Source organism: Catharus ustulatus, chromosome 25, assembly GCF_009819885.2.
Source record: "Catharus ustulatus isolate bCatUst1 chromosome 25, bCatUst1.pri.v2, whole genome shotgun sequence".
In the NCBI taxonomy this organism is placed as follows: domain Eukaryota; kingdom Metazoa; phylum Chordata; class Aves; order Passeriformes; family Turdidae; genus Catharus; species Catharus ustulatus.
In genome coordinates this window covers 2,149,062-2,164,291 of record NC_046245.1, presented here as the reverse complement: position 1 = coordinate 2,164,291, position 15,230 = coordinate 2,149,062, and the positions used below count along the sequence as shown (strand labels likewise).

Below are 15,230 nucleotides of genomic sequence, written 5' to 3'. Positions count from 1 at the left end.
TCCAGCCACCAAAACCTGGGAATATCCCCCAAATTCCAACCCATGGCGGTTCAGGGATGTGGGAGGGGGTTGGGAGGGGGCTGGGACAGGGGGGTGCTCGTGGTGGGGGAAGAAGGGATCCTGATCCCCCCTGTCCTGCTTCCAGCACAGCTTTCCCTGAATTCTGGGCTGTTTGTCCAGCAGCTGCTCAGCCCTAAAATCAGATTTCCCACTCGTGGGGGTGCTGAGCCCCCACATCAGCGGTGTGCCCAGTCCCAGTTCAGCACCAGTTAAACCCAGTTTGAGGAGGGGCTGAGCACACAGAGCCCCCCCTGACCCGATGGAGCATGGCTCTGTCCCAGCAGGGACGGCACAGGGACAGGGACAGGGACACCAGCCCGGCCCAGGCAGCCCCTCCCTCACCCCCAGCAATCAAACGACAACTCAGCTTTACCATTTGCTTTTAATTTAATGGTTTTCTCCAGCCCGTGCTGCAGGCAGGAGGGAAAGCACAACACGAGCACACGTGGCAATAGTGCAAGGGAGCCGTGTGACACAAGGACACCTCCCCAAAAACACCCAGACACATCCCGTGCTGCTGCCTCCCCACCAGCCTGGGCAAAGGCAAGAAATCAATAAATAAAGACACGGTGCCTCACCAAAGGCACCTTTTTTTCTTTTTTCTTTTTTTTTTTTTTGTTATTCCACATTACAATGAGAGATGTTGGCATCACAGCATTTCCCAGCCCGGGCTTTTGGCCAAATCCAGTTTCTCAGCACTCAGAGCCGTGGCCTGGGTGCCCCCAGCACCTCCCAAAGCCCACGGGCAGCACCTTGGAGCCCTCGCCAGCACCCTGCTACATCTGCAGCTTGTTTGAGGTATATCACCCACCCCCTCCGTTACCTTGTGCAGCCAAAAAAACAGTGCAAAGAAAACAAAAATCCCCCCCAGCCCATTGCTGATGAGTTCAGAGGGGAGGACGGCAGCGAGGAGCCCCCGGGACCCCCCAGCCCCTCCTCGGGGGTCACTTTGGAGGGTTTGGTCCATTCAATGTCCTGCTCCTGGGGCATCCCCCGGCCCCTAGGCTGCCAAATAAATCCGTGGGATGTGGATCAGCAGCACCGGCAGCCCCGGGGAAGGAAGGGAGGGAGGCTCAGCCCCATCCCCAAAACGCACCAAGCATGGGGAGAGCCCGGAGGGAGCTGGGCTCGGCTCAGCTCGGCTCAGCTCAGCTCAGCTCAGCTTCACCCCGACGGCCACAGCGCGCCGGTAGAGCTCGGTGCCATTGTCACAGCTCGCTCCGCCAAGGGGCTGCGGCAATGTGTGACAGTCCAGCGGCGCAGCCTCCGCCCTTCCTCCCGCTCCTCCTCCTCCTCCAGCCGCACCAGGCTCTCGGCGGACACGCAGCCCCGCACGGCCCCGGCACCGGGGGGACGCCGGGCGGGCAGGTCCAGCTGGTCGAAGGACTCGGTGGAGAGGATGCTGTCCTCGCTGACGGCGCTGGAGGGCCGGGCGCGGGGTCCCGGGGGCAGGGACACCTCGCTGAACCCCCCGAAGTCCCTCCCGGGGGGATTTCCCTGCTCGGGGCTGCCCGAGGAGAATTTGCCGTTGTGTTTGAGGATTCCTTTCCTGCGGGCCGGCAGCCCCTGGGGACGCGGGGAGGGCGGCTCGGCAAACACGGCCCCGTCCAGGTCCAAGCTCCCCGCGTCCAGCACATCCCCGGACTCGCAGCACTCCAGGGACGAGTAATAGCCCGACTCTCTGGCCGAGGGCTTCTTGAGGATTCCCTTCTTGGGGGCGGCCGCGGGCGCTGCTGCCGAGACCCGGGAGAGCCCCGCGGGGACCCCCTCGCCCTCCTCCGCCGTGGGGGGACCGGGGCCGGGCACCTTCTGCTCGCACGAGTTCCTCTTCTTCAGGATGCCCTTGGGCCGCTTGAGGATGGACTTGGAAGGGTTCTCGGGGCCCGCGGGCACCTCCTGCAGCGCGTGCGAGACGTCGTTCTCCTTCTTGGATTTCTTGAGCGAGCGCTGCCGCTCCAGGGCCACGCCGGGGATGTGTTGCTTCAGGAAGCAGCGCACCCTGGAGCTGTTCTCCAGCAGGGGCCGGGACGAGCGGCGCAGCCACTCGGCCACCACGGCCAGCGGGGATTCGCTCTCCCGCAGCAGCTCCTGCTCGCCCAGTGACATTTTGTAGCCCCAGTTGACCCACCAGTGCGCGGCGATGTCCTCGATGGTGGCCCGGCGCTCGGGGTTCACCATCAGCATCCACCGGATCAGCCCGCAGGCATCTGGGGGAGGAGGGAGGGACGGGTCAGGCACGGGAGGGGACACGGGGACACGCAGGGGGACGGGGCTGTCCCTACCTGAGAGCTTCGGGGGCTCCCGGTACTCCCCGCTCGTGATCTGCTTGACCAGAGTTTTGTAGTCGTGGCCATCGAAGGGCATCGTGCCGTGGATCAGGATGTAGAGGAGGACACCCAGGGACCAGCTGTCCACCTGTGAAAGGGACAGAGGAGCCTGGAGGGGACAGCAGGACCGGGACCAGAGTCTCATCAGGACTCCCAGCACGGCAGCAGCCACAGGGAAGGGACAGAGCATGGGGCAGGACCCCAGCACACCCTGCAGTGCTCTGTTATCCCAAATCACCCTGGGAAAACCCCAGAGTGATTCCCACAGCCTGGAGGGAGGCACAACCCACCTCGGGGCCCTTGTAGGGCCGCCCGTTGATGATCTCAGGGGATGCATACAGGGGGCTGCCACAGTAGGTCTGCAGGAGTTTGTCCTGCTGGAAAACGTTGGACAGCCCGAAATCTGCAATCTGGGGGGAAAAAAACAGCTGTCATCCAGCAGTAAAATCCCCTATTCACAAAGTTCCCATTCCCAAAGTCCCCCTTTCCCAAAGTCCTCCATTCTCAAAGCTCCCATTCCCAAAGTCCCCATTCTCAAAGCTCCCATTCTCAAAGTCCTCCATTCCCAAAGTCCTCCATTTCCAAAGTCCTCCATTCCCAAAGTTCCCATTCCCAAAGTCCCCCTTCTCAAAGCTCCCATTCTCAAAGTTCCCATTCCCAAAGTCCCCTATTCCCAAAATCCCCATTCTCAAAGTCCCCCTTTCCCAAAATCCCCCTTTCCCAAAGTCTCTTCCCCAAGTTTCCCAAGGCTGAAAGTTCTCCTTGAGCTCTCCAGGGATGAACCTGATCCAAGCCAGGCCTGCCCTTGGTTCTGATTCCCCTCAGCCTGGTTTTCCACCCCTGAGGTGGCTCCTGCTGCTCTCTGCCTCCCAAACTCCTCACCCCAGGCACGGCAGAGCTGCCCTGCGGCGCTGGCAGCGGGAGCAGAGTGGAAAGGTGAGGCTGGAAGCACTTCCAGGCTTTCCTGCAGCTCCTTCCCAGGCACCCCGGGCTGCAGCGGTCCCTATCAGCTCCACCTTGCACAGCTACTCATTATCCTCATTACAGCTGTCACAGGAGCTCCTGGGGCTGCCCGCCAGCTCCCAATTGCAAAATCATCCCTGGTGGAGATAAATCCTGCAGCCCATTCTCAGTGACCGCGGGGATCCCTGCCCAGAGCAGCTCAAGGCTGGGATTTGCTGGCTGGCACGTACAGAAACCAGGAAAAGAGCCCTGCTCACGCAGCCAGCGTTGATCTGTGCACTCAGACTTTGCCCTCTTATCAGCAGGGTGATATCAATTATGGTTTTACTAGATCTGCTCAGGTGCCAGGCTCTGCCAGCTCTCCTGGGCAAACAACATTCCAGGTGGTGCCAGAGCTCTGGGAAGCACGGCCCGGAGGGGACTGAGGTGTTGTGGTCACCCCCTGTCCCTGCAGGCCGGGTGATGTCCCAGCCCCTCACCTTGATGTTCCCGTTGGCGTCCAGCAGGATGTTCTCCAGCTTCAGGTCCCGGTGCACGATCCCGTTCTGCGGGAAGAGCCGGGGTTAACTCGAGCGGGGTTTGGGGCAGGGCAGGTCCGGCACACCGGGAGGGGCACAGGAGCCACAAACAGCGCGGGTGTGCCCCGGGCATGGGTGGCCCGGGTGTGGTGCAGCCCCTGTGGCACCAGCTCGGCAGCAGGGCCAGGGAGGTGACAGCTCCAGGGGCAGGGAGGTGACAGCCCCAGGTGCCACCCTTCATTGCCCCCAGGCACGCAGTGCCAGCCCCACCAGGGCACAGCTCCTCCTGCCTGGCCAGCTGTGCCCAGCTGAGCGAGCCCTGGGCATGGTTTGGGGTCAGGAGCTGCCTTGGGGCATCCCTGGAGGGTCCTGCAGGGCAAAAATCCCACAGCCCCAGGGAGGTCCTGCCAGGGCAAAAATCCCACAACCCTAGGGAGGTCCTGCCAGGGCACAATCCCACAGCCCCAGGGAGGTCCTGCCAGGGCAAAATCCCACAGCCCCAGGGAGGTCCTGCCAGGGCACAATCCCACAGCCCCAGGGAGGTCCTGACAGGACACAATCCCAGAGTCCTAGGAAGGTCCAGGGCACCATCCCACCGTCCTCCAGCCTCCCCTTCCCGTCTGAACAGGACAGGCGAGCCCGGCCTTGGCTTCCAGCCCCGCGGGCAGTGCTGGGCGTCTCCGTCTGCTCGGCGGGGAGGGGAGGTGACAACTCCCAGGCCGGGTTAGTCACCCCCACACCGCAGCAGCCGAGGCCAGGACCTCCCAAAAGCTGCCAGGGCGCTGCCACACCCTTCAGAGGAAAGGCAGGACCAGCCCTTCTGCTGGGAAAGGTGAAAAGCCACGAGCTGCTCTCACCTCGTGTGGGGCTGCAACCGTCCCACCCCGCTGTGCTGCAGGGAGGAGCGCTTAGGAGGGAACCCGGGGGGAAATCATCGGGAGGAGCTCTCAGGAACCCATCCAGCTTCTCTCCAGTGGGGAAATAATGGTTAGGAGAGCTCAGGAGCCCACCCAGCCTCTCTCCCATGGGGAAACCCTCGGAAGGAGCGCTCAGGAGAGCACCCGTGGGGAAATCCTCGGGGGGAGCTCTCAGGAGAGCATCCAGCCTCTCTCCAGTGAGGAAATCATCGGGAGGAGCACTCAGGAGAGCACCCAGGCTCTCTTCAGTGGGGAAATAATGGTTAGGAGAGCTCAGGAGCCCACCCAGCCTCTCTCCAGTGGGGAAACCATTGGGAGGAGCGCTCAGGAGAGCACTCGTGGGGAAACCCTCAGAAGGAGCGCTCAGGAGAGCACCCAGCTTCTCTCCAGTGGGGAAATCATCGAGAGGAGCGCTCAGGAGGGCACCCATGGGGAAATCCTCAGAAGGAGCTCTCAGGAGCCCACCCAGCCTCTCTCCCATGGGGAAATCATCGAGGGGAGCGCTCAGGAGAGCACCCAGCCTCTCTCCCGTGGGGAAATCCTTGGGGGGAGCGCTCAGGAGAGCACCCAGCCTCTCTCCAGTGGGGAAATCCTCGGAAGGAGCTCTCAGGAGCCCACCCAGCCGCTGTCCCGCCGGGAATTGCTCGGGGAAGCCGCGGGGATGGCAGTGCCAGCGCACCTTGTGGCAGTAGTAGACGGCGGACACGACCTGGCGGAAGAAGTGCCGCGCCTCCTGCTCCGAGAGGCGCTGCCGCTCGCTGATGTAATCGTACAGGTCCCCCTTGCTGGCGTATTCCATCACGATGACGATCTTGCCGCTGTTCTCGAACACTGCGGGGCACGAAGGGGTTAAAGGGGATCCTGCGGGAATTCTCGGTGCTGTTAAAGAGCGGGTCCGGCCTTGGCTCACCCCACCCCAATCCCTGCCCGCAGTCTTGGGATAAACGGGACCTGCAGGTCGGGGGGGACAGCAGGGCTGTCACTGACACCCTGACACCCCCCAGTGCCACCAGAGATGTCATCCACACTTCCCAGTGCCAATAGAGATGTCACCCACACTTCCCAGTGCCACCAGGGCTGTCAATGACACCCCCCAGTGCCACCAGGCCTATCACCCACAGCCCCCAGTGCCACTAGAGATGTCACCGAAACCCCCTGATGCTACCAGAGACGTCACCAACACCCCTCAGTACCACCAGGGCTGTCACTGACATCCCCCAGTGCCACCAGAGATGTCACCAACATCCCCCAGTGACACTAGAGATGTCACCACCATCCCCCAGTGCCACCAGAGATGTCACCAACATCCCCCAGTGCCACCAGGGCTGTCACCCACACCCCCTAGCACCATTAGAGATGTCACCCACACCTCCCAGTGCCACCAGAGATGTCATCCACACTTCCCAGTGCCACTAGAGATGTCATCCACACCTCCAGTGCCACCAGAGATGTCACCAACATCCCCCAGTGCCACCAGGGCTGTCACCCACACCTCCCAGTGCCACCAGGGCTGTCACTGACATCCTCCAGTGCCACTAGAGATGTTACCGAAACCCCCTGGTGCCACCAGAGATGTCACCAACATCCCCCAGTGTCACCAGGGCTGTCACCAACATCCCCCAGTGCCACCAGAGATGTCACCCACACCCCCAGTGCCACCAGGGCTGTGTCACCCACCAAGGCTCTGCCACCACTGGCTGTGCCATCACTGGCTGTGCCACCAAGGCTCTGCCACCACCAGCTTTGCCACAATCAAGGCTCTGCCACCACAGTGGCTGTGCCATCACAGGTTGTGCCATCACTGTGCCACCACCGGCTGTGCCACCGCAGCGGTGACTCAGACCCGCGGCTCTTTGCTGGATCCCCTCGCCAAGGCAAGGTGACAGCGCTGCCACAGCCGTGACCTTCCTGCCTGTTCCCAGCGCTCCCAAAAAAGGCTCAGGCCGGAGCCAAGAGCCGCAGCGTTCTCTTCCTGTTTGCAGCAAGCACCTCGGTGGTTTGGAATTTGTTTTTGAATCGCCGGTGTGAGTCAGCGCGGAGGAGCTGCCAGCGCTGCCTTTGTCTGCAGCACAAAAGGCTCCGGATCCCGCACAAACCTCGAGCAGGGGCAGAGCCAGCCCGAGAAAAGCCGGGGCACAGCAGGAATCGGTGTCTGCTAAGCCTGGCCCAGCTGCGGGTTTGGGCTGAGTTTGGTTCTGCTTGGAGAAATTTCTCCCGGGTTATCCCGGCAGCAAAGCCCAGCCCGGCAGCAGCAAGAATTCTCCCAGCACGCTGTGGTTTGGTTTTCCAGTGCCCCAGGGAACGAGGAGAACTCCAGGACTGAGATTAAATCCTGCCTCGGGCTCAGAGCAGATCCACGGAGATTCCAGATTCTCCGGGATGAGCGCATGGCACAGCTCAGCCTCCCTCCACAGCCCCACCGCGGTTCCCAGCCTCCAAAAATCCACATTTGGGGCTGGATTCGCTGCTTGGGAGGGAGGGGATGGGACAGGAAGGGCTTTTTTTGGAGCAGGTATTTCCCCTGGCTGGAGAAAACACATCCCGGGAGCGTCTGCATTCCCTGTGAGCGACCAGGAACCAGAGCCAGGTCCTGGAAGGGAGGAGAGGGCTGGGACAAACCCACCCAGCCGGGTCAAAATCCCACCCAGCCGGGCCAAACCGGGCCAAAATCCCACCCAGCCGGGTCAAAATCCCACCCAGCCGGGTCAAAATCCCACCCAGCCGAGCCAAACCGGGCCAAAATCCCACCCCAAGAGCCCCTCCCCCGGTACCCAGCCCGTTCCCGAGGCTCGGATCTTGGATGCGGCTGGAAAAGGGAAGGGAAATGAGGCCTCACCTTCGTGCACAGCGATGATGTGCGGGTGGTTGAGGGAGGACATGATCTCGATCTCCCTCCGGATGTGCACAAGGTCCTGCTCATCCTTGATTTTGTCCTTCCGGATGGATTTGATGGCCACCTGCGGGTGAGCACGGAGCGGGCTGTGAGTTCCCGAAGGATGAAATTCCTCCTCTCCCCATTTGGGAAGGGACTCACAAATAAATCCTGGCTTCCCCACGAGCTCCATGGAAACAGCTCCAGAAAAGCCAATTTATCCATCTGGGGTTTATTCTTCCCAAATCCTGCTGCTGCCCCCGAGGGACACCTGTGACAGCTCCGCATTTTTGGGGGCCCAAAACTCCTCCCACAGGGAGCACAGCCCTGATTTTTGAGGGGTCTCAGAGCCTCATCCATCAGGTAGCACAGCCTTGATCCTGATTTTTGAAGGCTCCTTGAGCCTCTTCTCACAGGTAGCAAGCCCTGATTTTTGAGGGACTCCTTCTGCAGGCTCTGATTTTTGAGGCTCTGATTTTTGGGCCTCTAATTTTTGGGGTTCCTCGAGCCTCCTCTCAGGTATCACAGCCCTGCTCCTCATTTTTTGGGGCTCCTTGAGCCTCCTCTCACAGGTAGCACAGCCCTGATTTTTGGGGGCTCCCAGAGCTTTATCCCACAGGTAGCACAGCCCTGCTCCTGATTTTTGGGGCTTCCCAATATTCCTCCCAGGTAGCACAGCCCTGCTTCTGTTTTTTGAAGGCTCCCCAGGGCTCTTTCTGCAGGATCTGATTTTTGAGGCTCTAATTTTTGGGGCTCCTCGAGCCTCCTCTCAGGTATCACAGCCCTGCTCCTGATTTTTGGGGCTCCTTGAGCCTCCTCTCACAGGTACCACAGCCCTGATTTTTGGGGATCCCAGAGCTTTATCTCACAGGTATCACAGCCCTGCTCCTGATTTTTGAAGCCTCCCCAGGACTCCTTCTGCAGGCTCTGATTTTTGGGGCTCCTCGAGCCTCTTCCCACAGATCACACAACCCTGCTCCTGTTTTTTTGGGGCTCCTTGAGCCTCCTCTCACAGATAGCACAACCCTGATTTTTGGGGGATCCCAGAACTTTATCCCACAGGTACCACAGCCCTGCTCCTGATTTTTGGGGTTCCCAAAAAGCCTCGTCTCACAGGTTGCACAAATCCCTCATCCATCAGCACAGCCCTGATTTTTGGGGGATCCTGGAGCTTTATCCCGCAGGTACCACAGCTCCACTCCTGATTTTTGGGGCTCCTCTCGGGTACCACAGCTCCCCTCCTGATTTTTGGGCTCTGCAGGGACCGTGTCCCGCCGCTGGAGCTCGGCCAGCCGCAGGAATGTGCCCCATGACTGAGATAACAACAACAACAACAACAGCCAATTCCTGCGCTGAGGAAAAGGAAAAAAAAACCAAAAACCCCCCCACAGGTCGGGTTTTTTTTGCCTCTAAACCATTTTATTTCCAGGAGTAAGAGAAAGTTTGGGTGAAAAATAAATCCTTGCTGGTGGGAGAGCCGGACTTTTCCAGGCTTTCCTTTGGCTCCTCAAGTTTTCCTCTACAAGGAGATTGAAAAGGGAGGAGAAAGAGGGGGAAGAATAGATTCCTTCTAATCCCCTTTCAAAGGGGCTGCGGGCACACAATGCGCTCCCAGGGCTGAATTTACAACTGAATCCAGCACAACCTTTCTTTTTTTTCTTTTTTTTTTTTTTTTTTTTCTTCTTTTCCCCTCCCAGACAAGAATGCGGAACAGTTTTAATCCCGTCAAGGGACCCTCGCAGCAGTCGCTCGGCAACGGGGAGAGAGAGGCCACGGAGGCCTCGGCGAGGTGTGGGAGGGATGCTCAGCCCCGCAAAGCCCAGCCCAGCGGGCAGCCGAGTTTTGTTAAGCCGGGTCTGCGGCACCCGGGGGAGGCGGCGGGCACCGAACCAGGGAGATCTGAGCGGGGAGAAGAGGATGGAAAGGGGCTCAGGTGGCACCTGAAGTGCTTTGCTGACCCCAAATCCAAATTTTGTAGCCCCAAATGTCATTTTTGTGGTCCCAAATGTCATTTTTGTACCCCCAAATCCCATTTTTGTGACCCCAAATCTCATTTTTGTACCCCCAAATGTCATTTTTGTGACTCCAAATCTCATTTTTGTCCCCTAAATCTCATTTTTGTAGCCCCAAATCTCATTTTTGTGACCCCAGATCCCATTTTTGTCCCTCAAATCTCATTTTTGTACCCCCAAATCCCATTTTTGTGACCCCAAATCCCATTTTTGTCCCCTAAATCTCATTTTTGTACCCCCAAATCTCATTTTTGTGACCCCAAATCTCATTTTTGTAGCCCCAAACCTCATTTTTGTCCCCCAAATCCCATTTTTGTAGCCCCAAATCCCTTTTTTGTAACCCCAAATCCCATTTTTGTGGCCCCAAATCCCATTTTTGTATCCTCAAATCCCATTTTTGTACCCCCAAATCCCATTTTTGTAGCCCCAAACCTCATTTTTGTAACCCTAAATCCCATTTTTGTAACCCTAAATCCCATTTTTGTGACCCCAAATCCCATTTTTGTCCCCCAAATCTCATTTTTATACCCCCAAATCCCGTTTTTGTAGCCCCAAATCCCTTTTTTGTATCCCTAAATCCCATTTTTGTAACCCTAAATCCCATTTTTGTGGCACCAAACCCCCCCAGGCAGCACCACCAGGTCGGGAATTGCTCCTGGAGGATCCAGCACTCGGACTCTGGCCCGGGGAAGTTCAACAACCCCGTCCCGAGTTTCTGGAAAAAGCAATACCGAAAGTGTTTGGCTCTTCTGGGAAGCCCAGCCAGGTTTTCTTTCCCCTGACCTTTGTTTAACAGGTTATATTTTAACGATTTATTTTTCTCTGTTGCCCCAGTGACCTGAGCCGTGCAGAACCTCCCAAATTCCTCCTGGCTCCCTCCATCCCTGCCCCTCGCAGCCTCAGCCTTTTGGGGACCAAAAATTCGGAGCATTTTCGAGCATCCCTAGAGGCTCACACCCTAAAAATTCTAAACCAGTTTCTAAAAAAAAATAAAAAAATAAAAAAAATCAAATCTAAAAAATTCTAATTTAAAAAATTCTAATTTAAAAAATTTTGATTTAAAAAATTCTTATCTAAAAAATTCTAATTTAAAAAATTTTGATTTAAAAAATTCTGATCTAAAAAATTCTAATCTAAAAAATTCCAATCCATAAAAAAAGATGAAGCAGCTCCAGGAGATGCCCCTGCTCCGTGATCCCAAAAATTGTGAGCTGCAGGCAGATGGAGCCATCCCATTTTAGAAATTTTTGGGGGGTAGAACAGGTATTTTCAGCAGCTGCTGAAAGATGCATGAAGCTACAACCGCTTCAGAAGCTGTTCCAGGCTGCTCGGGGAAATGTGGATTGAAATCCAGCGTGGATTTCCCGCAGATCTGAGGAGGCTCTGGAATATTCCAGGTGCTGCCTCCTCCTTAAATCGCGTTTGTGACACCGAGGATTGTCCCGCGGGAGGTCCCCGGCGGTGTTTGGCTTGGCTGAGGGCCAGGGATGGGAAAAAAATCCGGGCTGGGAGGAGAAGAAAGAGCCCTGCAAACAGGTGGAGAAAAAAAAAAAGGGAGAAAAAAAAAGGGAAGAAGGGAAAAAAAAAGGAATGAGAAAAATGGGAAGGGAGGGAAAAAAGGGAAGCAGAAAAATGAGAAGGGAGGGAAAAAAGGGAAGGAAGATGAAAAGAAGAGAAGGAAGAAATAAAAGAAGAGAAGGAAGAAAAAAGAAGAGAAAGAAGAAAAAAGAAAGGAAGAAAGAAAAAAGGGAAGGAATAAAATAAAGGGAAGGAATAAAATAAAGGGAAGGAAGAGAAAAATTGAAAGAAAAAGAAAAGAAAGAAAAAGGGGAAAGAAAAAAATGGGGGAAGGGAAAGGAAAAAAAAAAAAGGAAAGAATAAAAAAGGGGAAAAGAAATAAAAAAAGGAAGAGGGGGGGGAAAAGAGGAAAACCACCCAGCAATTCTCTCCCCACCTGTTATTGCAGGGATTTTTGTAAGGATTGGGATACAGGAGCATCACTTCGGATAAAGGATTTCTAACAAGAAAAAAAAGGGATTTTTCCCAGACAAATAATTCATGGAAGTCCTAAAACTGCAGCAGCCTGGAATTTCCTGTCACCTTCCAACCAAATCAGCCAGCTCTGGGTGCAGAGATTTTAAAATTCAGAGAAGAACAAGAAATGCGGGCGGTAAAACGAGATGGTTCGAGTGTCAGAGGCAATTCCCGATTGGCCAGGGGGCAAAATCCCTGCGGATGGAGCAGCTCCAGCTTTTCAGCCCCAGCCGGGTTTGGGAAGTGAAAACCGCTCGGGCAAGGAGCAAACATAAAGGATAAACCTCCAGATTAAACAGGCCCGGAAATGCTGAGCGCTCCCAGAAAGAATTTGTGGGAAGAGGAATTTGTGGGTTTGAGTCTCCTGTTCCTTCAGCGGGCCGGGGAGGTGCTGCTGAGCAGAGCCTTGGATTTCCTGCGGTGTTGATTGAGGGCTCGGTGGCCCGCGGGGTGAATTTGTATGAAAATGAAGCGATGCCAGAGCCCGCGGGGTGAATTTGTATGAAAATAAAGCGATGCCAGAGCCCGTCCCGAGGGGTTCCCGCAGAGTTTTGGGGCACAGAGCTGAGATTTCCGAGCTGCAGGTGCGGCCAGGGAAAGGAAAAAATTTTCTCTGGCATGCGAGGGGAGGGATCCCCGCAGCTCTGTGGGTGGAAGCTGCGTTTCCAGGCCCGGATTATGCAGCAGAGCAGCGGCTCGGATGGGCTGATGGAAAGGGCAGAGCTGCCCTCGGATCTGATTTCAGCAAGATTACACAAGGAAACCTCGCGGATTCGCGGCTCTTTCCCGATCCCAGGGTCTGTCCTGCCACTCTCAGGTCACCCCCAGCTCAGGTCGAGCTGCCAGGGGATTTTTGGGTCCCTCCCACCCTTTGGAATTCACGTCCAAGGTTGAATCCTTGCAGATTCCCACGGGACCGAGCAGCACCGGGCGCTCCTGGGGGGTCAATCCCCTTTTCCCTGAGCTGGGCTGAGCCAGAGCCGCTTTCCCCAGCGAGCCGGGGTGAGTCAGGATTTTGGAGAGCCCGTCTGGGTGCCCCACACCGTGTGAAAGCCACGAGCAAAGCCCAACCCTCAGCCAGGGTGAGAGGAAGGGAAAAACCCTTCAGACTCCAGCGCGGTGTTTGCTTTGGCGGCCGCTCCTTCCCCCAGGAAACGCGACCGCGGTCAAGTGGGCGAGAGGAGCTGCAGCCCCCCGGGAGGAGGGGGCGAGACCCCCCAGAACCCGATGGATCCCGGCGAGGGCAGAGCCGGAGCCTCCCGCACGCTGCGGGGGGAGCGGGGCCCGGCCTGGGCTGCACCGAGCCCGTACCGGAGAACCGGGGATGCAGCGGGGGCGGGGAGGGACACACCGGACCGGGGGATGCAGCGGGGACAGGGAGGGACCCCCGGACCGGGGGGATGTACCGGGGACAGGGAGGGACCCACCGGACCGGGGGATGCAGCAGGGACAAGGAGGGACCCACCGGACCGGGGGATGCAGCGGGGGATGCTCGGGGGTCCGTGGGGATGGAGGGGGAGCACCGGAGGGAAAGGCATCAGAGCCAGGCTGGGAGAAGCGAGGGCAGCTCAAGGACCTCTGAAACACGGAGGGGACAAGGAGGGAACCCACTGGACCGGGGGATGCAGCAGGGACAAGGAGAAACGCACCCGACCGGGGGGGATGTACCGGGGACATGGAGGGACGCACCGGACCGGGGGGGACGCATCGAACCGGGGGATGCAGAGGACGCCGAGGATGCCCCGAACCGGGAGGATGCTCGTGGACCCCACACGGTGACGATACCCCTCCAAACAGATCCTTACCAGCTTCCCGGAGCGCTCCCGGGCTTTCTTCACCTTCCCGTAGGTGCCTTTGCCCAGCGTTTCCAGGAACTCGTAGCGGTGTTTGAGGTTGTGCTTGTGGTGGTGCCGCTTCACCGCCTGCTTCTTCATCAGCGGCCGCGGCGATTTGATCAGCCCCTCGGCCAGCGAGGCGGCCAGAGCAGAACCGGTGCCGGTTCCGGGCCCCGCCGCCCGTTCCATCCCGATCTCGGCTCCGGCTCCGCCGCCCGGCTCGTCCCGGCCCGGCCCGGCCGATAAAAGCGGCGGCTGCGGCGGCCGCGCCTCCCCGCGCCCATTGGCGGCTGCCGGCGACAGAGCCCCGCCCGGAGCTGGCACCGGCACCGGGATGGAGGGGCCGGGCTGTGGGGACACCCCAGGGACAGCGGGGACACCCCAGGGACAACGGGGACACCCCAGGGACAGCAGGGACACCCCACGGGGAGCGGGGACACCCCACGGACAGCAGGGACACCCCAGGGACAGCGGGGACACCCCACGGGCAGCGGGGACACCCCACGGATAGCGGGGACACCCCAGGGACAGCAGGGACACCCCAGGGACAGCGGGGACACCCCACGGATAGCAGGGACACCCCAGGGACAGTGGGGACACCCCCGAACAGCGGGGACACCCCATGGGCAGCGGGGACACCCCAGGGACAGCGGGGACACCCCACGGGCTGTGGGGACACCTCAGGGACAGCGGGGACACCCCACGGGCAGCGGGGACACCCCCGAACAGCGGGGACATCCCAGGGACAGAGGGGACACCCCACGGGCTGCGGGGACACCCCAGGGACAACGGGGACGCCCCACGGGCTGCGGGGACACCCCAGGGACAGCTGGGACACCCCAGGGACAGCGGGGACACCCCAGGGACAGCGGGGAACCCACGGGGAGAGGCTGGGGGGAGACCCAGGGAGCTGCGGGCTGGGGGCACCCACAAATTTGGGGTGTGGAGAGGGGGGCAGAGGGAGGGAGGAGGGACCAAGGGGGGCGCGGGGGGGTTCCCAGGTTGAGGGAGATGGGGATTTTCCAGGGGGTGCTGCAGGGAGAGATTTTCATCCCATTTTTTCACCCATTTTTCACCATTTCACCCATTTTTTCCCCAAGGAAGGGGAGCAGCCCCAGAGCGCTGGGAGGGTCAGGGGGGCTTTGGGGAAGAGCCCGGAACGCCAGGACACGGGGAATGGCTTCGTGGTGACTGAGGGCAGCGTTAGATGGGATTTTGGGGTGAAATTCCTCCCTGTGAGGGCGCTGAGACCCTGGCACAGGTGCCCAGTGCAGCTGTGGCTGCCCCTGGATCTGTCCGAAGCCAGGCTGGACATCGGGCTTGGAGCAGCCTGGGACAGTGGGAGGTGTCCCTGCCATGGCAGGGGTGACACTGAGTGATCTTCAAGGTCCCTTCCAACCCAAACCATTCCAGAATTCCACAACGTGGAGAGAATTCTGTAAAGTCTCACACCAGGGGCAGGGGGACACGACTGGCTGCAAGGAGTCCCAATGTACCCAAACCCATGAAAAAAAAAACACCAAAAAAAAAAGAAAAAAAGAAAAAGAAAAAACCACCAAAAAATGGCATTTAGGGCATAATCAGCCACACTGTCCCCAGGGCCACCCTGTGCCCTCCTGGACACAGCCCGGGAGGGAGGAACGGGAGCCAGGCCGGGGCTGCTGAGGCTCCCCAGAACCATCCCCGGCTCTC

At 58.5% G+C, this 15,230-nt stretch overlaps 1 protein-coding gene across 1 annotated transcript; it reads right to left on the bottom strand.

Annotated features, from left to right (window-relative positions):
- Positions 1-423: 423 nt before the first annotated feature.
- Positions 424-13,765, bottom strand: NUAK2 (NUAK family kinase 2). Its single transcript, XM_033080332.2, has 7 exons — positions 13,509-13,765; positions 7,622-7,742; positions 5,465-5,616; positions 3,830-3,895; positions 2,678-2,797; positions 2,343-2,475; positions 424-2,267 (listed from the first exon to the last, which is right to left on the bottom strand). Exons 1-7 carry the CDS (start codon positions 13,725-13,727, stop codon positions 1,225-1,227), a joined length of 1,854 nt encoding a protein of 617 aa, XP_032936223.1. The 5' UTR covers positions 13,728-13,765; the 3' UTR covers positions 424-1,224.
- Positions 13,766-15,230: the final 1,465 nt, after the last annotated feature.